Source organism: Musca domestica, unplaced genomic scaffold (assembly GCF_030504385.1).
Source record: "Musca domestica strain aabys unplaced genomic scaffold, Musca_domestica.polishedcontigs.V.1.1 2, whole genome shotgun sequence".
Lineage (NCBI taxonomy): Eukaryota > Metazoa > Arthropoda > Insecta > Diptera > Muscidae > Musca > Musca domestica.
The window spans coordinates 23,179,590-23,206,988 of record NW_026712249.1 but is presented as its reverse complement, the minus strand read 5'-3'; the positions used below and the strand labels follow the sequence as shown (position 1 = coordinate 23,206,988).

Genomic DNA, 27,399 nt, shown 5'->3' with positions numbered 1-27,399 from the left:
TGTACCAAGTCTGAATAGAATCGTATGTTAATATCGCGTTTTATGGGCTTCATGGATATTCACAATTTTAAAGCCTTTGTGGGGGAGGTACCGGAAGGAGTTGACCGATATATCCTAAATTTGAAGAAAATCGGAGGCTTATTTCTAATTTTTATTAGAGTAAATATTATTCAAAATGTTAACCCCCTTGTGGGGGAAGTACTAGAAGGATTTGACCGATGTATCCCATCTTCACACAAGGTCTTGTGTTGAAGGAAATATTGGGATGTCATGACTTTAAAAGTAATCGGGTGTTCATTTTGCGTTTTATAAGCTTCATGGTTATTGAAAATGTTGACCCGTTTTTGGGTAGGTACAGGAAGCAGAGATCCGTTCTTCATGTCCGATCTTGTGTTGGTAGAAACATTGAGATGTGAGAAATTTAAAGACAATCGAACTCTTATTTCACATTTTAATTATTCAAAATGTTGACCCTTTGTGGCTACTTCATGGAGTGGACCAATGTTGTCCGTTTTAAAATCTGACATAGCCCAGATAAAAAAATTAGAATTTACAAAGTTTGCACAAAATTGGATAATACTTTCTTGTTCTAAGAGGTAAATAATTTTCTTTTGGAAAAGTTTACCTTTTGTGGAGGATGTACCAGAAGAAATATACCGATATTGCCTTTACCCGAACTCGATCTAAGTTTGATAATAATATTATAATATACCACGTTTGGACGTAATCGTATACTCGCTTCGAGAGTTATCGTGGGCTGCATCCAGACAGACGAACGGATGAGCACCCCTGGATCAAATCTAAATATTCCGAAACCGATTTGGTTCTAAGAGATCTAGAGTCTAAACCGTATTATTTGGATATATAAAATAATAACCATATGGCTGAGGGTATATAAATATGATTTCAACCTAAACTTGCCTTTATTCCACATATTTCCGGTCGCGAAAAATAAAATCTGGCATCTCTTTGAGTTTGAGAAGCAATTCAAAGCTGTGCTTCACCGCAGAGCTATGAATTGAGGAGGTAAACAAATGATCTCGCTATTGGCTATCAAATTGACCGGCATTCGGTTTGAAGTTTTGTCAGCCAGTTTCAGTTTCAGTTGTTTGAGAGACGTGTTTCAGAGCGGTTGTGCTGCGGTTGCGAGTCGGACTTACGTTACATTTTGGCAAACATTTATTGGCAAGATAACTGCTGCAGGGTATGCGTGGCGATTGAATATTTTTTTTGATGATACGTGTTTTTTTTTTTTCAATAAAAAAAAAGAAAATAAATAAAAAACAAAACAAAATCCTGCCAAAACAAAGAAAAAAGTAATTATTCATTGAAAAAAAAAAAAAAAAAAATAATTATAATTATTTTGTTAAACATCATGGCTACAGCATCTTTGTCTGTAACAAAAAAAAAAAAACACAAAAAAATATATAAAAAATTCTATAAAACAACAAAAAACAAAATATTATCAAAGATGAAGCTTTAATTGTGAGGAGGCTGTTATATAGTTAGTGGTTGTTCTGTTGATGTTCTGGTTGTTGTTGTTGTTGTTATTATTGCTGTTTTATTTAAACAAAATACATTTTTATTGAATTTAAATTTTTTTTGTTGTGGCTTTGATTGACCACCAACAAAAGTTGAAAAAAATCAAACAACACAAACATACACACAAAGATTCTTGAATATATAAACATGTGTGTTGTGAGTGCCAGTCGTGTGCGTGTGTGTGTGTGTGATGCCAACAACAATGACCGCAGTGTTGACGGTGGCGATGATGATGATGATCAATTGGGGTTTTTGTATTTCCATTTCATAGATAATCGAACTGCCGAGGTTCTTTTCTTTTTTTTTTTTCGAAAAATATGTCTAGAAATGAAATACGGGAAAAAAAAATAGCTCATCGAAAAATCCGGTCAATTAAAAATTCTCAATAAAAACAAAAACAAATCTGGAGCATTACAAAAAATATCCCAATGACATGATAATCTAGTGATCTTGTTGAAACATGAAATTGATTTCAATATTGAGTGAAATTAAATAATAACGGAATATAGAACAACTAAAGTCTTATCTGTGTTTTGTATTTTCGAATTGAAAAAAAAAAAAACCAACAAAAGAATATTTTGAATAAATAATATACAATTTATTAACAAAACACGAGTATTGATATTGTGAAACGACAAATATAAAACGATCGGAAAAAAGTTCAACAAAACCATACACTTCAGTTCAAGTTAATTTTAACAACAAAAAAGTTACTTGTTTTACGGCTTCTTCTTAATTAACCCTTAAAGGGGCGGTAGGTAGAAGCAATGACATTCTTAACCAACCAACAAGTGAATACATACGTCATTACATCGCACTTTTTATATTTTCCAAGAAGATGAACTGTCTCCACGATCGTTCGTTTATTTAATGATTAAATATTACAAATATTTGGTACTACAGCCTATGACCAATAAATTACTTATGCAGGTCCACGTCTTCGTATAGCCTCCGAATAAATTTATAACGGCATTTTTCGTAATTTTTTGAAATTTTTAAAATTGCTTCCAAAGTGTGGAAAGTATTAAAAGATCGGCCCTGCCGAACTTAGCTGTTTTGTTACTTGTTTTTTAATAGCTTTGATCGTAGATTTTAAGGAAATTTTCAGTTACAAACAAGTTAAAAAGCAGTAAGTTCGGCCGGAGCGAACTTTGAATACCCTCCACCATTTGGAACGAATTTGGAAATTTTCAAAAAATAAAATACTTAAAAATTCTGTTAAAATTTTAAAAATACCAAATATTGCCGTTATATTGGGGTCTATACGACGTGGACCTACATAGGCATTGTTGGCCATTAGCCATTACCATATTCAAATTCGAAACTTGAAATAAACTGTGAATAATGTAGAGAAAATCATCAAAATATCGCATATATTGAGGTACCAATATATATGGGAGCTGTGCGAAGACCTGGACCAGCATAGACAATTTTCTGTCACAGGCTGTAGCATCCATTGCGAAGTTCAAATACAACATCTCCAACAATTTCGGTGGGTATTGTACCCAAAATCGTCAAAATACCGAATATAGGGAGGTACTGATATATGGGGCCTATACAAAGACCTGGACCTGCATAGACAATTTTCTGTCACATACTGTAGTTCCCATTACGAACTTCCAATACCAAGTTTGAAACAATTCCGGTGAATAATAAGAGCTTAAATCATTAAAATACCGAATACCGAAGACATGGACCTGCACACATAATTTTCTGTGTTAGGCTGTAGTATCCATTTCGAACTTCAAATACCAAATTTGAAACAATTCCGGTTAATAATGTCGCTAAAATCATCAAAATACCGAATATCGGGAGAAAAATAAACATGTGTGCAAAATTTTAGCCTTCTATCTCAAATCGTTCGAAAGATAACGTGATTACAACAGACAGACAGACAGACAAACAGACGGACATCGCTAAATGAACTTAGAATTTTACGCTGATCAAGAATATATATATACTTTGTTGGGTCTGACATGAGTAATTCGAGGAGTTACAAACGGAATGTGGTATAACAAAATTTGGAGTAGATTTTAAAGGATTTCTGAAAACGTCAAACGGTGAAATAATCTTGGATTTGAGAAATATGTAAAACACTGACAGAGGTAGAATAAAGGAACACTAATAGCGGAATTCAATAACTCACATACCAGCATCGAGAATTTTTATTTTTTTAAACAACCACAGAGCTTCAACCTCAATTTAACCGTTATTTTAAGGAGTATTTTTTACGACCCAAAATCAAGGATCGTATGTTTTGGAAAATGTTTTTATATCGTAAAATTTTTGTCAAACTTAGATCGAGCTCAAACATGGACAATATCGGTCCACTCCTTCTGGTACCTCCCCCACAAAAGGTCGACATTTTCAAAAAAAATATATATCTTGCACAGAAAGTGAAAGGATAATACAATTTTGCTCCAACTTCGCAAATTCTAGTATTAGTGCTAGTATTATCAATGCTAGGTCTGGTGCGAAAATGGACAATCTCGCCCCACTCCATCGAGTAAGTTCTCCACAGAGGGTCAACATTTTGAATAATTATAACTCTTATAAATTGTGATATTAGAGTCCGATTGTCTTCAAATTAGACACATCGCAATATGGTCTGATGTGAAGATGGAATATATCAGTCGACTCCTTCTGGTACCTCCCCCACAAAAGGGGTCAACATCTTCAACATCCATGAAGATCATAAAACCGGAATTTAGCATTCGATTCCATTCAGACTTGGCACATCTCAATATTTCTATCAACACAAGATTTGTTATAAGTATAATAGAGATCGGACCATTACTTTTGGTACCTCCCCCACAAAGGGTCAAAGTTCTGAAGAACCTAAACGATCATAAAATTCAAAATAAGCACCCAGTTCTCTTCATATATCACACATCCCATTATTTCTACTGACACAATATCTGATTTGAAGATGGGATATATCAGTCCACTCCTTCTGTTACCTCCCCCACAAAGGGCCAACATTTTGAATATCCATAAAGCTCATAAAAAGCGTAATTAACATTCAATTCCATCCAGAGTTGGTACATCTCAATATTTCTATCAACACAAGATCTGCTATAGAGATGGTAGAGATCGGACCATTTTTTCTGGAACCTCCCCCACGGCAAAAGTTTCTGTCTGGCTGACTGCTGTGCACGATAACTTTTGAAAGGAGCATACGATTCGTCAAACTTATATCAAGTTTGAAGTTGTGTAATATAGGTCCACAACTTCCCCTTCCGGTGGGGGTACCTGTAAAAATTGAATACTTCACAGAGAACTAATCATATCGGTTTAATTTCGAATATAACAATATTTTTATCAGGTCTAAGTTGGGTGAGAAAATTATGATTACCGACCCACTGCTTCTGGTATCTCCCACATAAAGGATCAAAGTTTTGAATAATCATAACTTTATCTTCAAATTTCGAAAAACTTAATATTTCTACCAACTCTAGATGAAGATAGGGTATAATGGATCACTCCTTCATACATGCGATTATTTTAAAATTTGGCACGTCCCGATATTTCTATCAGCACAAGACCTGGTGTGATGGCACTACCACAAAAAAATTCAACATTTTGAATAATTATAATTCTAATAAAATGTGAAAAAAAAATTCCTTCAAACTTCGTACAGTCAATATTTCTTCCAACTACTGATCTAGTGTGAGTATAGGACATATCGGTTCACTATTTCTGGTATATAGTGCACAAACGGCTAAAATATTGAGAAATAAAAACTCTCGTAAAATAAATGTCTAACATTTATCAAACTAAGAACATCGAACCGTATTTTCGCCTATTTTACAGCATTTGTAAAAAAGGAAAATATAAGTATATCGCTTTCTAGTACCTCCTTTACAATAGTTCAAAATATTAAGTGAAGTTCCATTTTTGCAATAGGAAAAAAATGAAAAAAAAAAAAAAAAAACAAAAATCACACACGTATCTCACATAGAACCAATCGAATGGCCATTGAGGATTGTGGTATTCCTTTAATAAGACTTTTATCATTTTGGACCTCAATACCTAGTATCTCTCACCAAAAAGGTCAACATTTTTTGTACGAAGATATGTTGGTCCACTTCTTCTGGTACCTCTTCCAAAAACGATATAACCTATTAATAATCGGACTTATGATTGCAATTATTATTCCTAGTTTTTTTTTCAAAGTTATACTGCACGACAAGGACATACACAGAAATGCATTTCGAAACCATCTTAGGTGTGGGGTCAACTAGCTTCCTTCTTCATATTACAAATGCACAAATACATAATACCCTTTCCACTACGTGTAATAGGGTATATTTATAATTCGAGTGAAAATGATGAATTTGCTTTTTATAACCTACATCTTTGAGGATCTCCATAGAATCACTTTCTGACTTGATTTATGCATGTCAGTCCGTTCGTCCGTCCGTTTGTCCATGTATTCTTGTGAACAAAATGCAGGTCGCATTTATTATCCGATTGAGATGAAATTTTGCAAACACCATTTGTTTGGCCCAAGGACGAACCCTATTGAAATTGGAGATAATCGGTCAAAATTTAGATATAGCTCCCATATATAATTTCGTCCGATTTGCTTTTTATTGTGCACCAAACGTGTAATATCAGCCCGAATATTATGGAATTTTGCACATACAACCAAATTAAGGCCTAAAAATAAGTATGCCAAATTTGATCGAAATCAGTTCAGATATAGCTATAACTCCCATATATATTGTTCATCCGATTTGTTATTTTTGTCCTCCGCAGCCGTAATATGCACTCTGTAACAACAATATTTGGGGAAATATATCAAATGCAGCTCAGAAATACTTTTGCTAAATTTTATCGAGATCGGTTCAGATTTGAATATAGCTCTCATATATAACTTCGTCCGATTTACCTTTTATTGTACACCAAACGTCTAATATTTGCCCAAATTGGATGGAATTTGGCACATGCGCCCGAATTGAGTCTAGAAGGTAGTGTGTCAAATTTGGTGAAGATCGGTTCAGATATAGCTATAGCTCCCTTATATATTCTTCATCCAATTTGTTATATTTGTTACCCACAGCCGTAATATGCACTCCGTAACAACGACATTCAGAAATATCTTTGCCAAATTTTGTCGAGATCGGTTCCGATGTGGATATAGCTCCCATATATATCTTTATCCGATTTCAAAATTAATTGTGCACCAAATGGGCAATATAAATCCGAATTTAAAAGATACAAATTCTTCGGCATATTTAGTCTTTTGAACTTTAAATTATAATTATAATCATAGGGTTTATGATTGAATTCTCCCATAAAAACTTTTAATTGCTATGCGGAGCTCTACTACATTAGCAAAGTGGTGTAGGGTATCATAAAGTCGGTCCCGCCCGACTTTAAGACTTTCTTTACTGGTTTTTAATAATTTCCCTTTATTATCGAAATGTATATATATTTCGAGTGAAAATTATGGGTTTACTTTTTTAACTGCTAATTTTACCAAATCCCTCTCACGACTTCATTTTTTTAAGATAATGCCAAAGAAAGAAATATTCGATATCGAATTTTATTTTTGATTTTTGAGTAAGTAGGCTATATGTTTCATTGTTTTGTTTAAAAAAATATGAAGCAAAAAAGAAGAGACAAAACATAAAAATAAATCCGGTTTAAGTAGCTCAATTCAGTGTTCTTAATAACTTTTTGTTTGTTGTTAATTTTTATTTTTTATTTACATCCTATACACAAAAAATGTTCTTTGTTTTACAGACATTCACAAAAGTTTGTTGTAAAAACAAACTTTTTAAAAGCAGAATATTCGATACGCCCCTCTTTGTGATTTGTAAATTAAGAAAAAATGATAAGAATTCTTTTAGTTGGACAAAGGATAGGTTTTTTGCCTCCAAAAACGTGTTTCTTTCACTTCTTTTTTTTTGTCAACCAGAATAAAGTGGCATATTTTATGAGTCTCGCGAAAGGGCTTTGTACCAAAGAACAGGTTGTCCAGTTAACATTCTCAGCTGTCCCTTCATTGGCTAGGCATGAGAGTTGCGAACAAAGATTGGAATTGTGTGACACTGGGAAACACAAAAAAAGTTACTCAAAGAGTGTCACAACTCAGTGAATTCAGTGTTAAGAAAATGCATTTTGAGTTATCGATTGAAATTCGAATTTCGAAATTATTAGATTTTTAAACAAAAAGTAATAAAACTACATCGACAAATATTTGTAAAGCTCTTTAGGGGTTTTTCAAAGGAGTGGGTCAAAATATGATCCACTATATCGACTATGTGTAAAATTTGAAGAGAGTTTAAAATGTTGAACCCGTTTTGGGGGAGGTACCAGAAGTAGTGGCCCGATGTATTTCATCTTCATACTATATCATGTGTTGATAGAAATATCGAAATGCGCCGAGGTTGCAGGTAATGAGCTTCCGCATTTTGCTTTTTATAAGATCCATGGATATTCAAAATATTGACCCGGTGTGAAGAAGGTACTTCAAAGGAGTGATCCGATCTATCCATTGTTTATACCAGATTTTGCTTTGGTTGAAATATTGAGATTTGCAAAATTTGAAGTCAATCGGACTCTTATTTTACATTTTATAAGAGTTGTAATTTTTGAAAATTTTGATCCTTTGATCGATATTGTCAACTTCCGCACCTGACTAAGTACTGATAGAAATATTAGGATTTGCAAACTTTGCCCGAAATTGTATGATATTTTCTGGTTCTATGTGGTAAATTATTTTCTGTAAAAATTGTCACCTTCTGTGGGAGAGACTCCAGAAGAAGTGAACCGATAAAGGCCATCTCCGAACTCAATCTAAATTTGATAATAATATTACAAGGTACGATGTTTGAACCAAATCAAATGTGCCCTTCGGGAGTTATAGTGCGCACAAGCCAGCCAGACGGAGTGAAGGACACTCCTAGATGGACTTAAAATGTGCTGAAGCGACCTAGTGCAGAAAACCATTATTTCGGTGAGGCACGTTTTGGCCGTATGAAATGATATATGCCCTCTGCAACCAAATGGTAGAGGTTATAATGAACAATTAAAGAAGCAGGAAAGTTCGACTGAGCCGAATTTTTAATAACCTCCACCATTTTGAAGGAACATGAAAAATGTCAAAAAAAAAAAAAAAAAAAAAAAAAAAAATCCGGGACTATACCAAGATGTGGTCCTGCATAAATAATTTTTTTTCATAGTCTGTCGTACCCATTACCAACTTCAAATAAGAAATTTGAAACAATTTCGGTAAAAATTTAGTTAATATCATCAAATTACCGATTAAAGGGAGGTGCCGTTATATGTGGACCTGCATAGAATTTTTTCCGTCAAAGGTTGTAGTACCCATTACTAGCTTCAAATACGAAATTTTAAAAACTTTCGGTGAATAATATCCATAAATTATCAGAATATCAAATACTGGGGGCTATACAAAGACGTGAACCTGCATACGCAATTTTTTGTCATAGGCTGTAGTAGCCATTATGAACTTCAAATACGAAATTTGAAACAATTCCGATAAAACATGTCGATAAAATCATGCAAATACCGAATATTGGGAGTTTCGGTTACATGGGGTATGTACGATATCATGGTCCAATGTAGTTCACCTTCGAACTTGACCTGCCTGCAGACAAAAGACTGATCTTTGCACAATTTTAGCTTCCTAACTTAATTCGTTTTGACTCTAGCATGATTACAACAGATGGATAGGGCTAAATCAGCTTCCTTTATTAGATTTTAGAGCATTCGACAGTCGCTTATGTTTCCCTCTTCCTTATCGTATTATTTGCAATTCTATTGTTTTCAGAATTCCTTCATGTTGCCTATCAATAATTACATTTTCAATATTTCTACGAATTACAGAACAAAGAAAAATTCCGCAAATCTCATAGTTGCCCATCGAACGCTAATAACGTCATAATTTCCAGCATATATGAATCAATTTGTAATCAATTAAAAAAGCTAAGCAGCGGGTGGGCAACAACAACAATTTACAACATCGACAGACTCCGACCGATTAGCAGGAATCTGATTAGAAATGCAGACGAAGGCAAAAAGTAAAGACAAAGAAAATGATAGCCGGAAAACAACAACGACTACGGAGATCAGCTTGACAATTGTCGCCATGGTGATGCTGTTGCAACAGATACCTCTCTCACAGGCAGCATATGGTAAGTAGAAATTCTCTTTCTGCTTAAATTTCTCTTTCTCTCTCTCTCTTCCCCTTTCTAAATCTCTTTACTAATGGAATGGACAATGTTTTATTGTGTTTGTGTGTGTGTGTTTTTATGTTCTTGTTATGTCCTTGTTATTGTCCATTTTCAAGAAGATGATCCCTGTGAGACCAAGAATACACCCGGCATTTGTAAAACCTGGGCCGATTGTCCCGTCATCAAGACCCTTATACAGCGTAATGTTTACACTCAACGAGAAGTGGTTAGCTGTGGTTTTGGTATACGCGAAGAATTGATCTGCTGTCCACTTGTGGCCGATGAAACATCAACCACAACGACGACGACAACAACCACATTGAGGCCACCCAGACCAAATATGTAAGTATGCCAAGCGAATTATGACGATGATGATAAATGCTTCTCCTCCATTCACCACATTGCTGTGTTAAAAGGAGATAATTTGTTGATTTAAAATTGGTTGTTATTTGATTTTTTTTTATTTAACAAACACTTGAAAGCGGAATGAAATTGAAATTCGGAAAAAACTGAATTCTTAATTGCTCATCATTTTTAATCGATTGCTTTCTGAGTGCATTGTCTTTTTTTTTGTACTTTCAAATAGCTGCCAAACCAAATCAGAATCTGGCACTTGCAAAAGATGGGGTGATTGCCCCATTCTTAAGATTTTAATAGACCATGGCGAGTATAGAGTCGAAGAGGTTATCCGCTGTGGGTTTGATATATATGAGGAAATTATTTGTTGTCCCGATTTTTTATTTAAGAGCAAGGCTGGAAGAAGTTTACATGGGTTAGTAAATGCAATTGTTTTATCAACGAAATATAAAATGCAACCCCCCTCCCCCCATTTTGTGTTGTAGGTATTGGGGTTACTAACACATTCATATATTTTTAGCAAATACTTGAAGGGATAGAAATTTAATAATCCTTTTTCATGTATTCGATGGATGTACAACTTGAAAATTGGGTAGGAAATCAAGATTGGAAAGCTAGTTTGATATATGAAGGTGCTTTTGAAAATGTGTACCAAGTGTGTGAACCGTAGTTGCGTACGTTGCATGAAGAGTACTAAATTTGGTATTAGGTGAGGGAATATGGCTGAAACCGTGAAATTTTATATCGCGATAACTTTTGGCATCTAGGATTGAGATATGGAACGTTTTTGCAAAGGAGTACTAAAATTATACGAAAAATAAAAAAATTACTAGATTTGAAAATGGGTTAAGGAATAGGGCTGGAATACAGAAATTTGATATTGAGGTCTCTTGTGGTGGTTTTGCAGATACTTACTATTTTTGTCGAAAGAGTACTAAATGGTAGTAAATTCGGTAATGATTGAAGGTATGGGGCTAGAGTCCTCAGTGTAAAAAATACGAAATGGACTAAATGTTACTAAAATTGGTATTGAGTGAGTGTATAGAGCTGGAATCCCGAAATTTAATATTGAGGGTTCTGTTGGTATCTCATATTCACGCCTGATCTTGCAATCGTAAAAATGTTGGGATGTGCAAAATTTGAAAAGAATTGGATACTTTTTTCGTACCAGAAGTAGTGGACCGATGTATTTCATATTCACACCATGTCTTGTGTTGATAGAAATATTGAAATGCGCCGAGCTTGAAAGTAATCGGAAGCTCATTTCACTTTTTATAAGCTCCATGGTTATTAAAAATATTGACCCGGTGTGAAGGAGGTACCAAAAGGAGTGGTACCTCCCTATCTATTCTTTATAACAGATTTTGCATTGATAGAAATATTTAGATTTGCAAAATTTGAAGTCAATCGGACTCTTATGAGACGTCTTCTTTTGAAAGGAAAATCGTCCGGTTGGTAGGATTTTTTTGTAGAAATTCAAGGTTTTGTTTTTTATTAAAAGTGAATCCTTTAGAAGGTCGCCATTACATAGAAGTCCTTTTAAGGGATCTACTTTACAGGGAGGACTTTCCTTTTTTTAATAGAAACAATACTGTTGATGACTTGAAAATATTTCAACAAGATATTCTATAGATGGAAGGCTTTTCCACGGGTTTTCTGTCGATAAAAGAGATTTTAATAAGCGTTCTATTAATTGCAGGCTTTTGAAAGGGGTTTTCAAACGATAAAACAACTTTTAAAATATATTTCCTCAATTCATGACCTTTTGACATATTTTTTATACCCTCAGCCAGGGTATATATCATTTGATACGACCAAAACGTGCCGCCTTTAAATAACGGTTTTAGAAAATAGGTCTCTTAGGACCAAATCCGTTTCAGGACATTTGGGGTCGATCTAACGATGTCCGTCTATCTGTCTGGTGCTCACGATAACTCTCGAAGGTAGTATCCGATTTGATCCAAGCTTGGTACATTGTAATATAATTATTAAAATTAGATTGAGTTCGGAGATGGGCAATATCGATTCACCCTTTGGCGACTTCCCCACCAAATTTTAGCATTTTCGTAGAAAATAATTTACGTCATAGAATAAGAAAGGATCATCCGATTTTGGTCTGGTAGGATAATGGACAGTATAATTTGACTCGGCTAAAACGTGTCTCATCGAAATAACGGTTTTAGACCACAGGTCTCTTTTGACAAAATCCATTTCTGGGCATTTGGAGTCGATCTAATGATCCGTCTGTCCACCCTCGAAGGGAGTATCAGATTTGGTCCAAACATGGTACATCGTAATATTATTATCAAACTTAGATCGATATCGGAGATGGGCAATATCGGAACACTCCTCGTGGTACCTCCCACACAAAATATCACCATTTTCAAAGAAAATAATTTACTGCACAGAAAGAGAAAAGATAATCCGATTTTGTTCTAACTTTGCAAATCCTAATAATTGCATCAGTGCTAGGTCAGGTGCGAAAATGGACAATATCGGTCCACTTCATCAAGTATCTCCCCCACAAAGGGTCAAAATTTTGAATAATTATAACTCTTATAAAATGTGATGTAAGAATCCGATTGTCTTAAAATTACACACATCCCAATGTTTTGATAAACTCAAGGTCTGGTGTGAAGATGGAATAAATCGGTCCACTCTTGCCGGTACCTCCCCTACAAAAGGTCGAAATTTTCAAAGAAAATATTTTACTGCACAGAAGGAGAAACGATTATCCGATTTTGCTCTAATTTTGCAAGTCCTAATATTTCCATCGGTGGTAGATCAGGGGCAAAAATGGATAACATCGGTCCACTCCAAGCTTTGAATAACCAAAATTATTATAAAATCCGAAATAAGCATCCAGTTCTCTTCATATTTCACACATACCATTATTTCTACTAACACAAGATCTGCTTCGAAAATGGAAAATATCGGTCCGCTTTATCTAGTACCTCTCCCACAAAGGGTCAGAATTTCGAATATCCATGAAACTCAAAAAACGAAATTGACATCAGAATCCACTCTGACTTGGTACATCTCAATATTTCTATTAACATAAGATCTGTTAGAAAGATGGTAGAGATCGGACCATTCCTTCAGGTACCTCCCCATAAAGGGTCAACATTTTGAAAAACCAAAATGATTATAAAATCCAAAATAAGCATCCGGTTCTCTTAGTATTTCAGACATCCCATTTTTTGTACAAACGCAAAATCTGCTGAGAAGATGGGTCCACTCTTTCCTGTACCTCCGCTTATAAAACGCGAAATTATTTGCTAATACAAGATCTGTTGTAAAGATGATATATATCTGTGAATACCTTCTGGTACCTCAAGTGCAGACTTTTAACAGATCTTCAATTGATAGAAAAACTTTCAACAAATCTAACAAATGCAGACCTTTCTAAAGTTCTCCCATCGATAGAAGAGCTCCTAACAATTTTTTTTATTAAAAAGGTCTTTTTGGTCTTCCATCGATTGAAGAGCTTCCAACAGATCACCTAATTTCCTTTGGATAGAAGACCTCTCAACTGAATCTCTGAAAGGTTATTTAAAAGGAAACACTATCCATCAGCAGGTCTTGTATGGGGTGATTACCAGGTCTTTCGTGAATTGAAGATCTTTCAGCTGTTCTTCAAAGATTTTGGAAGATCTTCCATCATATCTTGTGTAGATTGAAGATCTTCGAAGGCACTTTGACAATAGTACCCTTTCCAACAGGGTGTCTGTGGATAAGACGTCCTTTAACAGTTCTCCTAGACATAGATAACAACTTTCAACATTAAAAAAAAAACAAATTTAATTTCAAATTTGAAGAAATTTAAGAAGTTTCATAACTGTTATACAAGTTTTATACGCTTTATAAACTGCCTAGGAATGATTTTATTCCATTATACAGGGCTATTATACAAGTGTTATACGTGGATCTAAAATTTATTAGACTTAGACCTGAGGAAAAGTCAGATATAGATTGAATTGGATATTTTGAAAAAAAGTTAATGCAAAAGTAAAAGTTTTATAACTGTATATACATGTGTTATACTCCTTGTTAACGTTATACGACTATTTTATACGGTGAAAATAGCTCTTTTCAATGTTTTTTTTTTTTAGTTCTTTATAATGCAAAAATTACAGTTTCATAACTGTTATATAGGTGTTATACTCCTTGTAAACTGCTTTAAAACGATTTTATATGGGAAAATAGCTATTTTTAACGATTATGTAGTTGTTTATAAGTGTTATACAACTATTATAAAGCATTTATAACTGTTATAATTTTTACAAATTCTTTAAAAAACGTACTTACAATCTTAAACATCGATTTTCCCAGATGGAATACCTAAAAAAATAAAATTGCAACATTTAATAACTTATATTATAACTAAATTATAACACTTTCATAACTGTTATACAACTTTTATACAGTAAATGTACTGTTATAAAGTCGTTTTATATGGTAATATATCAGATATAATAATTTGCTATACGTTCTACGTACTATATAACTTGTATACAAGTGTTATACATATACCAATTAGTACTGAAGCCCTTTGAAAAACATCGGGTTTTTTATTACACAAATTTTATTGAATATAGACAAGCTTCTACAGATTCGTTTTGCATGCGTAATGAAACCTTTGCGATAAAGTTTTTATAAGTGTTATAGAACTCTTAGATATGTTTTATAACTGTTAAAATGGTTTTGTATTGTTAAACATTACACAATTATCATTAACTGTATCAATATTGCTTATCGGAAATTAACTCTCATGGTTTTCTACAGATAGGAAATTAAGAAGCTTTTAGCAGGTCTTCTATAGAGGGAAGTCGTTTCAATTTTTGTTTCCATTGATGGAAATTTCTGTGGGGTTGTGGTGTTTTAATTGGCAGGTGGTAGGAACAAGGGTGTCTGAAAATCTCCGAGACAAGAAAAAATTGAACTGCAAATTTGGAGAAAAATATTAATGAAAATATAACAGTTTTCTAACTGTTATACAAGTGTTATACTCCTTAAAAACTGTTCTAAAATGATTTTATTTGAAAAATAGCTGTTATCAACGGTTACGTCGATGTTATAAACTATTTTATAAGTGTTATACAACTGTTATAAATGCATTACAACTGTTATATTGTTAATTATGTATTATCGGAAATTACCTCTCATGGTTTTCTACAGATAGAAAATTGAGAAGCTTTTAGCAGGTCTTCTATAGAGAGAAGTCCTTTCAATTTTTCTTTCCATTGATGGAAATTTCAGTGATGGTTTTGTTGTTTTAATTGGCAGGTGGTAGGAACGATGTTATCCGAACATCTCCAAGACAAGAAAACATTGAACTGCAAATTTGGAGGGAAATATTTATGATAATATAACAGTTTTATAACTGTTATACAAGTGTTATACCCTTTGTAAACTGTTCTAAAATGATTTTATTTGAAAAATAGGTGTTATCAACGGTTTTGTAGATGTTATATAAGATTTTATAAGTGTTATACAACTGTTATAAATGGATTACAAGTGTTATAATGTTAATGTATTGCCAAGAAAACTTCCTTTAACCAGTTATACATCAGCTCATCGGAGATTCTCTTTTACGAGATTTTTTAAGTGTTATACAACTGTTATAAATTATTATAACTGTTATAATAATATTTTTTTGTTAAAAAATAGTCGTTTTCTAGTTATACAGCTTTTATAAACTGCCAGCTCATAGGAAATTCCCTTTCAAGTGTTTGTTAAATGCTGCCTCAAAATTTCCCATATCTACGCTACAAATCATTCGATTTCATATTTTCAAAATTTTGTTTAATATCATCAAAATGTTATTTTTTCTATAAACTAACCTGGTAGATGGTAGTATTTACTTAAAACTATTGATTCTTTTCTTTCCCATCCGCTCCCACCCATCCCTCCGGTGCAATTCCCCACTATGCTTTAAAATGATGCCACAAATCATCATCTTCACAAAACATCGTCGTCTAGCGAAACAACAACACAAAGAGATTTTTGGTTGGATGATTTGGAGAAATTACAAAAAACAACAACAACGTCGACGACCACGACAACAACTCAGAAGCCTGATTTTTGGTTGGATTTAATAACAACAAGCACCACAACACAGAAGCCAGATTTTTGGCTCGATTTTATAACAACTACAAAACCCACAACGACAACAACAACCACAACTACCGTTAAGCCCATAATTGTTGGAGATAAAAAATTAGATGGTTCCGTGGACTATATAGACTTGACAAAATTGTTGGCAGAAAAGCGGGAAAATAAAAAGAAATCTGTTGACCAAAACTCGGATGAAGCTCCAGCCAAGCCATTGGAGGAACAAGTTGTGGATCAGTGGAATGTTAATCCGGGAAATGGTCCAGAAAATCCGCATAATGGAAATTTCCAAAATGGAGCCCTGGTGATGCCCCCAAACAATGGTCACAATGGGAATCAGGGGAATTTTCCAAATGTACCCTTTGCGTTTCCCCAAAATAATGGCCAAGGTGCTAATTGGAATCAGGGTAATATTGGTCTTGGCCAGGGACATAGGGGCCAAGGAAATACGGGGCTTGGCCAAATAGCAAACTTTCCCAATTCCAATCCTTTTATAAATTCTCCCGGTAATCGTGGCAATAGAGGCCAGGGCAACAGAGGTCGTGGCCCCAACAATAATGGATGGACTGGCAGATCTGGTGGCCAGGGGTTTTCGTTTCCCGACCATAACAATGGTGGCGTAAGGCCAAATGAATTCAATGGCTTCCCAAATAATCCAAATCCTGGAAATAATTGGAACTCTCCAAATCAATTTGGAGTAGCTCCAGTTCCGGTTGTCAATCCTGGTTTTGTTATTGAGCCCGCAATTGAACAGGGCGATCTTGTGGCAGCAGGATCCAGTCCCCAAGTTGTGTGGGTTGCACCTGCAGATCAAGTAGAAATCATAGATCCCTCCCAGATAATTTCCCACCATACCATACCCGTAATGGAATCGTATGTGATGGAAAATAATCTGGAACCTCAATCGCGGCCCAGTACCACATCCACCCAGCCATCGGCAAGCTTCAATCCCATACAAAAAGTCTATGAAAATCTCATCAATTCTGGCATGGATATTGTCAAGGCTAAGGCCGAGTTTATAGATACAATGTGGCAGAAACACCAGCAGAATCAGAGAAATCAAAACGGCAGGTCAAGACCTATGACCTCAAATCAGCAGGGAGGCCAACAATCCATATTTGGGAATCAAAATCCGGCCATTGTTGAGCCACCACAGCATCCTTTGTTTCCTTTGAGACCAGGACAACAGGAAGATTCTCATTCCCTGCCATCCACCCCAATTCTGGGACAGCCAACTCATCAGGTTTCATTCCCCAATGGACAAACTGAGACGAATTCTCAGCTGGTACAATTTCCACAACATCCCGTTCAGAGCGGTTCACAATTTCCCCGAAATCCAAATCAACAGGGCAACTCGGCATTTGTACAAACACCACAACAAACAGGATCACAAGGACCCTCCGAACGACCAGGAACCTCAAATCAACAAGGCAACTCTGGATTTGTACAGCTGCCACCAAGTGGCGCCCAATCACCCAACATTCAAACGCCACCCGCTCAAGTATTGGATCCCTTTAAGCCTTTTGAATTTAGGCCACCACCAGAGGATGAAGTTGTTTTTGCCGAGGACAATAATTCGATAAGGTGCTTTAAATTCCCCTTTTCTCTTCCTCCCCCCCAACAGAAAAAACTTCCTTTCATTGTAGTTAGAAACCATTTGTTTCCTTTCAAAATTATGTTTATTCTCATGAAATTATGCACTCTCTCTCTTTCTCTCTATATCAAATCATACTATCGCTTGTTTTTCCCCCGAAATCCTTTTGAAATGCAATTGGTTGCATCAAATTATTTGATTTCCCTTTTTTTATAGCAATCTAACACCCGATCCCAATCCGAGACCTAATTCCAATGATAGGCCGGCAGTGAGAGGTAAGAACAAATGAATTTGTCCCTAGAAATATTGAATTTCAAACTCCTCTCTCTCTCTCTCTCTCTCTTTTAGCTTGTCGCCGTATACAGGAAGGCCTCAAGCCAAGTTTGTCCCAACACATCTTGGGTGGCATACCCGCTGAATTGGGTGAATTCCCCCACATGGCTGCCATCGGTTATGGCCGTATCGGTGATGATGACCAGGGTCCCTATGACATCCTCTGTGGTGGTAGTTTAATCGATGCCCGTTTCGTCTTGACAGCAGCCCATTGTGTTGCATCCAGAGATCGTAGACCATCGATTGTTCGTCTGGGTGTGGTGAATTTCACAAATCCCGAGGAGATGGCCAATGCAGTGGAGATGAGAATAAAGGTAAGTGGAAGAAGGGGAAAATTAATGAAATAAGGTAAACTAATGAAAAAATAACATCTCACAAATCATTAACATATTAAATAAGGAAAATATTGAGATATAATGTACATACTGTTTTAACGAACTTATATGTGTATGTACACATTTCATTTGGAAAAGCTAACCCATGTTATGCCATTTTTTTGTATACCACAACGTCCATTATTGCACAAAATTAACATTTCTCAGACATAATATTGGATTTTCTTAAATATGAGTAATCAAGTGTAAAAGTTGACTTTCTGATTTTTGCTTTCAACAACAGATCTATTTTCTTTAATAACACAGTGTAACGAAAAAAGAAACAGTAAAGAAAGTCTTAAAGTCGGGCGGGGCCGACTTTATGTTTACGGTTGTGGGTAACAAATATAACAAACCGGATGAACAATATATATAGACTCAATTCGGTCGTATGTGCCAAATTCAATCCCATTTGGACAAATATTAGACGTTTAGTGCACAATAAAAAGTAAATCGGACGAACTTATATATGGGAGCTATATCCAAATCTGAACCGATCTCGATAAAATTTAGCAAACGTATTTCTGAGCTGTATTTGCTATATTCCCCCAAATATTGTTGTTACAGAGTGCATATTACGGCTGCGGAGGACAAAAATAACAATTCGGATGAACAATATATATGGGAGCTATTGCTATATCTGAACCGATTTCTATTAAATTTGGCACACTTATTTTCAGGCCTAATTTGGTTGTATGTGCAAAATTCCATACTATTCGGGCTGATATTACATGTTTGGTGCACAATAAAAGGCAAATCGGACGAAGGTATATATATACATTTTGAGCGATTATCTTCAATTTCAATAGGTTTTGTTCTTGGGCCAAACAAATGATCTGTGCAAAATTGCATCTGGATCAGGCAATGAATGCGAACTGTACTTTGTTTACAAAAATACTTGGACAGACGGACGGACGGACATGCATAAATCGACTCAGAATGTGATTCTATGCAGATCATCAAAAGGAACTATAGCTCTATCTCGTTTCCTTCTGCCTGTTACAAACAAATGCACAAAGACATAATACCCTGACCACCTTGTGGTGTAGGGTATAAAAATGGGAAAAACTCAGCAGATTACGAAGGTAGAGGTCATTGTATCGGAGTTTTGAAAGTTTACATCACAAAGTAACCTAAAACAAGTAAAATAGTATCATTTGCCGACAGATTTATACCTCCAGCCTTGATTCCGATTCGTATCTGACCTAAGACTGATAAAAATATTACAACGTGGCAGATTTTGACTATATCGACTACTTCCTATATTTTATATGAGATATGTGGTAACAGATATCAGGGACCGAAGTATTCCATTTTCATACTTTATCTAATACAGATATAAATATTGGTATTGGTGGTATTGTTGCAGAATTTGAAGGAAATCCAACATTTATATCCAATTTTATGCGAAATCATAAATTTCATATTCATCTCAGGTTTCTGGTTGAGAGAAATATTTAGATATAGCAAAGAATCGCCGATTTGTTTCGCAAGTTAAGAGAGATATAAGTATTGGAAATTGTGACCCTTTGTGGGTGATGTACCAGGATGTGGATGTGTGAAATTTGAAGAGATTTGGATGCTTATTCCGCTTTCTTTGAGCGTTTTGTTTTTCAAAATCTTGAACCCTATGTGGGGGAGATACCAGAAGAAATGGTCCGATCTCTACCATCATTATAACTAATCTTGTGTTAATGGAAAAATTGAAATGTACCAAGTTTGAATGAATTCGGATATTAATTTCACGTTTTATGAACTCAAAATGTTGACCCTTTGCGGGGGAGGTACCAAAAGGAGTGGTCTGATATATCCCAATTTCACACCAGACCTTGGGTTAATAAAAATATTGTGATGTGTGTAATTTGAATAGAACTGGATTCGGATTTTATGATCGTTTTGGTTATTCAAAACTTTGACCCTTTGTGGGGGAGGTAACATAAGGAATGGTCCGATCTCAATCATCTTCATAACAGATCTAGTGTTTATAGAAATATTGAGATGTGTCAAGCCTGAATGGAATCTGATGTTAATTCGTGTTTCATGAGCTTCAAATTTTCTTTGATGACCATCCCTAGGTATCCTAATTTTCACACAGTGGGTCTGACCGGTATTACCCTATCCCCATGTCATAATTCCGAATATCGTAAGTTAAAGTTATATGGGGGATGTACGAAAATGTGGACCGGTGTAAATAAATTATTATCAGAGATGGAAGTGTCTATTGTCAACACCAAATACCAACTTCGAAGTTTTTCCGTTGAACAATGTTGTTAAAATCGTCAAAATACTAAATAAATACTAATTTGGCTACATTATAAATAAATCCTACAGGATTTATTTATTTTTTTTGGATGTAGTACCCATTACGAACTTCGGGGCCATAATAAAACCAGGATCAATATGAGCCATTTTCATTACCAAAAGTTCCCAGGATATTTGCCTGGGTTTTTTGGAAATTCATACTTGAAAGGTACGTAAATTATTAAAAGGTACTAAATATGGTACCCTTTGTATTCGGTAGAGCTAGAACTTTTACATTTGGAACAATGTGAACGGTTAGAGCTAAAAACATTAAATTTGAAATGGAAATCAAGGCTGAGGAGTAGGATCGATGTAAGGAGGCAGTTTTGGAGGTGTGTACTCACGTATACGAAAAGCACTAAACGTACTAAATTTAGTACAATTTGAATTTGGAGGAAAAGACGGAGCCGGAATCCTGAAATTTGAAATTAACATTACTGGCCGAATATAGGATTGAGATATGGAGGAAGTTTTCGAAATTTGTACGAAAAGTACTAAATGCTACTAAATTTGGTACAATTTCGATTTGGGTGAACCGATAGAGCTGGAATTCTGAAGTTTATAAATAAAATTACTATTGCATTCTAGGACTGAAAAATTTAGGTAGTTTAGGAAATTCGTACCTATATGTACTATATGTTTCAAAATTTCTTAGTAAATTTTGAGTGAACCAGTAGATTTGGAATCCTAAAATTTCAAATAAGACGTGGACCTGCACAGACAATTTTCTGTCAAAAACTATTCAGGTGAATAATGTCGCTAAAATCATAAAAATACCGAATATCGGGAGGTGCCGTTATATGTGGCCTATTCGAAGACGTGGACCTGCACGGACAATTTTCTGTCATAGGCTGTAGTATCCATTAGGAACTTCAAATACCAAACATTTTCTGGTGAATTTTATCGCTTAAATCACCAAAATACCGAAAATAGATAGGTACCATTATATGGGGCCTATACAAAAACATTTACCTAAATGTCCCATTTTGAATACCAAACCCCTGCAGTCATAGAATATATTTGTGTAAAATTTTATCAACTTATTCATTTAGTTCGGAAGCTAGTTTGATTTCCACAGACGGATAGACGGACGGACATCGACAAAGAATTTCTTGCTGATCAATATATATATATACTTTGTGGGGTCTGAAATGTTTATTTCGAGGTGTTATAAACGGAATGACAAACTTAATATAACCTCCATATTATGGTGGGTATTGGGCGAAGGGATAGGATTGGAATCCTCAAATTTGAAGATTTCTCTTACTATCTGGAATTAAAATATTAAATGTATATACAAACTCATTCCATACCTTCTCATATAAATTTGTGAATTGAAGAGTACTAATTTGAATCAATGTTTGAAATATATTCGAAAAATGCGTCATATAACCGCTTTTCGATTGTATATGTGCCATGTAAACATTAATAATTAAAACATTAAAAAATAACAACACTTTTGTGCCAAGATTGTGAAGGAAATCATCATTAATTCGCCGCATGTAAAAAAACCACCCTAAAAGTATGCAACACAACTGACTACAACTCACTTCATATTGCAACTTGGCAGCACTTTGTTGAACATTCATCACATGCACTTTACATATTTAACGCTTAATCGTCGAATTTCATCGCAATGGAGTTTGCTTCCATAAGGTAAACAACCTCCGATGAGAAAAACGAATCAATTTCTCAAAAATATCTCCTCACTCTTTTACAGCAAGTCCATATCCACCCTGAGTATTCACAGCGCCGTACTTACAATGATATTGCCCTGCTGGAATTGGAGCAGCCGGTGGCATTTACTGAACTAATATACCCCATATGTTTGTATTCGGATATTGCTGACCCCAAAACCGATATCCGACTATGGGTATCTGGCTGGGGGACAATAAATACAGCAAGTAAGTATTCGTAAGGGTTTTATGAGAACTTTATTAAATAATTATATGATCTCCTTTTCAGCTCGTGCCTTTTCAAATATTCTACTCAAAGCCCCCCTGTTTGTCACACCCATTGACAAATGTAATGCCAGTTTTGTCGACTATGGCTTGACACGACAAATTCAAGATGGCATTATTGATACCCAGCTGTGTGCCGAAGATAAGGATCTGATTAAGGATGCGTGTCAGGGTGATTCGGGTGGCCCATTGGTATTGGTTGTGGATGGTAAGAAAGGGAGAGAGAGGGAATTGAAGTGAGAAAATGTTAAATATTTATTTTTTTGATTTTCTCTAGAATCCCTGAAAAGTTATAAAATAGTCGGTGTGGTCTCAGCTGGATTTGGTTGCGCCAACACCACACCGGGTCTATATACCCGGGTGGCAGCATTTTTGGATTACATAGAACAAATTGTGTGGCCCAATGGTAGTGTCTGATGGAAATGTGTCTAGTACCAAAGATATATATGTAATAAAAATTAAAAAAAATAAATATTGAATTTAAGTCTTAATTTTTTAATAAGAAATAATAAAATATTTAAGTGTGATAATAATTTTCTTGTATATTTAATTGAATAAAATTTAATAAAACAATTATAAAAACATTATGTTTATCCGGGCCAAACTTTTGATACCCTCCACCTTTGGGTAAAGGAAATATTTTTATATAAAAATATCTGAATTTAAAGGTGTTCCACTTTAAACTACAAATACTTGTAAGACCGTTTGGGTAAAATAGACAAAACCAACTAACATGGTTATGCTACTTCGTTCAGGTAGAACGAAAGCATAACAAGTGGAGAAAGATGTAAATGTTTATAAGTGCGGTTGTAAGATTTAGAAGACTTTCCAAAAGATTGTTAGTTTTATTTAATTCTTTGGTTCCTCTTCTGTTGATCTTACGATCTCATCACTTGGGTAAAAAAATGTTTTTTGTCATAGAAGTTATTTTTAAAATAAATTCTGGGGAGAATGTCCCAGACAAAAAACAAAGGAACTGATGAGGATTGGTCTTTCCGTAACCTAGGTATTCCCTGCCTTACCCTCCGGTAAACATTACCGTCGTTCTCCGCTAATAACCATACCATAACGGGAACCTCTATAGATAATTTTATACTTCAAGGTTGCCATTTACCAAATCTTCTTAAATACCAAATTTAAAACAATTTCGTGGTTAAATGCGACTAGGATTATCAAAATACCGAGTATCGGTGGGTATCGTTAAATGTGGGTCTGAATTTTCAATGTCAGCCGCCGGAGCTAGAACCAATTATGAACTACAAATACCAATTTTTGGACAAATTCGTGGAAAAATGTGGTGAACATCATCAAGGTACCGAAAATCGGGTGGTACCGTTATATGGGGGCTATACAAAAACGCGGACCTATATATATATAATGTTTCGCCACCGGAGCTAGAATCCATTATGACCTACAAATACCAACTAATAGAAAAAACCGTAGAAAATGTGGCAAAAATCATCAAAATACCGAATATCGGGTTTGTTTTTAATACAAAGCATCCTAGACACAATACAAATTGTTCTACCAAATTTTGAAACTCTACGTCAAAGATTGTGGGCTGTATCGTGGTTTCAACAGAAAGACAGAAGGACAGACGGACATCGCTAAATCGACTTAGAATTTTATACTGAACAAGAATATATACTTTGTGGGGTCTACGATTAATATTTAGTGATGTTACAAACGGAATATATCCTCCACTTCAAGGTGAGGGTATAAAAATTGACACTTATTCTTATTTTAAATTTATAGATGATTAATAAGATTGCCTGAATTGACCTTTGCTATTTAAAATTAGTCTCAGTTGATTTTTTTTCTATGAAATAAATTCTTAAATTGTACAGAGTGCAACTTCAGACTGCTGTCATTTCTAAGCCACTCGTCCGACAAATGTTGAAATTATTCCAGTGACAGTTCATTATATTGTTTGCAAGCGTACAAAAGCATTTTGGAGAGAATTTTCCAGAAAAAAAAAAAAAAAACTTATTCGTGATGGAATTTAAGCGTGATAGTGTGATTTCTTTATATTTGGCAGGAAAAACCACTAGTGGCTATCCTTAGAGCACTCCAGCATTAAAATGTGAATAAATCTTTTGTGTCTCGTACTATCGCTCGTTACCGTGTTATTGGTAGCGTAGGCCGAGGTCAGGGAAGTGGACGGACAAAAACAGCAACATCAGCAGAAATGGTTCGAAAAGTAAAGAAGCGACTTCATCGAAACCCGCATCGCAGTGGCCGAAAAATGGGTCGTGAGCTAAACGCAATCGTGAGCTCGGTGTAAAACCATTAAAATTCCAAAAAAGCAAGAGAAAGAAAATAGACTCAAAAGAGCTAAAGAGTTGCTGCGCTTGGCCGAAAGTGGTGAACTGCCGAATTTGGTTTTCTCCGCTCCGAAGAGAAAACATTCGTTGTCCAGCAGTTTGTAAACAGCTGAAAATGTGCACCTTCGGTTGGCCACCAGAACTCAAGCGCCGGACATGGTGATGGTGTGGGCCACCATAACTGCCGATGGTCACTCTCCGCTCGTATTAATCGACTGTGGCATAAGAATAAATGCCGAATATTATAGCGAAAATATTCTGGAGGGTGTATTAAAGCCTCGGACACGCAAATATTTTGCCCGCAGACCTTGGACATTCCAACAGGACCAAGCACCATCGCCCTCAGCACACGTCATCCATGAATGGTTACAAAATGAGGTTCCTCGCTTCAATTCCAGCGCACAATGGCCACCAAAATCTGCGGATACCAATCCGTTGGACTATTGTGTATGGAGTATTTCGGAAAGCAAGGTTGGCACTAAAAAATACCAAAGTATTGAAAACCTCAAGCAAGCGCTTCACCGGGAACGGGCCAAAATACCGCAGAGCAACATTCGGGCAGTGTGTGACGGTTTCATTGGCCGTTTGAAGGCCATAATTCGTGCCAAAGTTGACCAATTTGAACAAATCTAAATTTATTCTAGAATTTGATGCTATTTCCGACATTTTTTGCTTTCATTGAATAAAATTAAATAACAAATGCAAAAATTATGGCGTTTGACTTTGTTGCAGTTTTTTTTATCTCAAACTGTATTTGCACCAGTGTTGGGACAATATCGAACGACTTCATCAAGTACCTCCCCCACAACGGGTCAAAATTATGAATAATCATAACTCTTATGTAAGTGCCACATTGTTTTCAAATTACACACATCACAATTTTTTTTATTAATCCAAGGTCTGGTGTGAAGATGGAATAAATCGGTCCACTCCTTCTGGTATCTCCCCCACAAAGGGTCAAAATATTCAATTTCCATGAAACTCATAAAACACGAAATTAACATCCGATTCCATTTAGACTTGGTACATCTAAATATTTCCATTAACACATGGACTGCTATAAAGAGATCCGACCACTTCTTCTGGTACCTCCCTCACCAAGGGTCAAAGTTTTGAACAACCAAAACGATTTTAAAATGCGAAATAAGCATCTGGTTCTCTTCACATTTCACACATCCCATTATTTCTCTAACACCAGATCCAGATGGGATATATCGCTCTACTCCTTCTGGTATCTCCCCCACAAAGGGTCAAATTTTTGAATCCCCATGAATCTCATAAGACACGAAATTAACATCTGAATCCATTCAGACCTGGTACATCTCAATATTTTCATCAACCCTAGATCTGTTATAAAGATAGTATAGATCGGACTATTTCTTCTGGTACATCCCCCAAATAGGATTCAAAATTTTTGAAATATAAAACGCTCAAAGAATGTTAGCATCAAATTTCACACTCCCTTTCCTTTGGAACCTACTCCATAGAGGGTCAACAATTTGAATAATCATAACAGAAGTCAAAATATATTCAAATAATCGAACATTGACAGAAGGCAGTTAAATTGATTATTTTTTACATTCTTTATATTTTTTTTTTTCGTTTTTGTTTTTATTTTCAGAAAGTCCATCTCCACAACGATTACAGATCATCGCGCACATACAACGATATAGCCGTAATAGAATTACAACGGCCGGTGACCTATACGGAGAACATATATCCTATATGTTTGAACAACGATGAAAGGGATCCCCAGGGTTCGGCCTTTGTTACCGGTTGGGGTTTTACAGATTCTAAGAGTAGGTTGATTAAAATCAAGAAATTTAAAAAAATTGGAATTTCATTATTTTACATTTTTTGGAATAGCCAAGACAACATCTTCGGTTTTATTGAGCGCTGTATTGGAGATTGTTCCGTTGCATCTTTGTCGCAGGGCATTCCAGGATCATGATTTGCGTGGCATTCGAGAGGGCATTCTAGATACCCAGTTGTGTGCTCATGATGCTAATCAAGTGAAGGATTCCTGCAAGGGTGATTCGGGAGGGCCACTGATTTTGGCACTGGATTGTAAGTGGCGCCGAATTTTTTTATGGAGTTGTAATTTTTTAATAATTTTGTTTTCATTATTTTTTCTAGTAACCATAAAATATTATAGCTTGATTGGCGTTGTGTCGGCCGGAGAAGATTGTGCCAGCCACACTCCAGGTCTTTACACAAGAGTGGCTTCGTATTTGGATTATATCGAAAGTATTGTGTGGCCAAATGGTTTCAATTAAATCAAATGTAAAGGAA

The 27,399-nt window shown here is 35.3% G+C and overlaps 1 protein-coding gene across 5 annotated transcripts; it reads left to right on the top strand.

Moving 5' to 3' along the window:
- Nucleotides 1–1,056: 1,056 nt before the first annotated feature.
- On the top strand, nt 1,057–27,399 carry LOC101901013 (serine protease Hayan-like). Of its 5 annotated transcripts, none has more exons than XM_059121990.1 (9): nt 1,057–1,204; nt 9,403–9,710; nt 9,866–10,091; nt 16,089–17,804; nt 18,031–18,089; nt 18,163–18,461; nt 22,543–22,726; nt 22,788–22,991; nt 23,061–23,231. In XM_059121990.1, exons 2-9 carry the CDS (start codon nt 9,578–9,580, stop codon nt 23,198–23,200), a joined length of 2,961 nt encoding a protein of 986 aa, XP_058977973.1. In that variant the 5' UTR covers nt 1,057–1,204; nt 9,403–9,577; the 3' UTR covers nt 23,201–23,231. The 5 variants fall into 5 exon arrangements, with proteins under 5 accessions (XP_058977973.1, XP_058977977.1, XP_058977972.1 ...); XM_059121994.1 differs by lacking the exons at nt 22,543–22,726; nt 22,788–22,991; nt 23,061–23,231 and adding exons at nt 26,729–26,906; nt 26,974–27,174; nt 27,244–27,399 and having other exon boundaries at nt 1,078–1,316; XM_059121989.1 differs by having other exon boundaries at nt 1,092–1,316.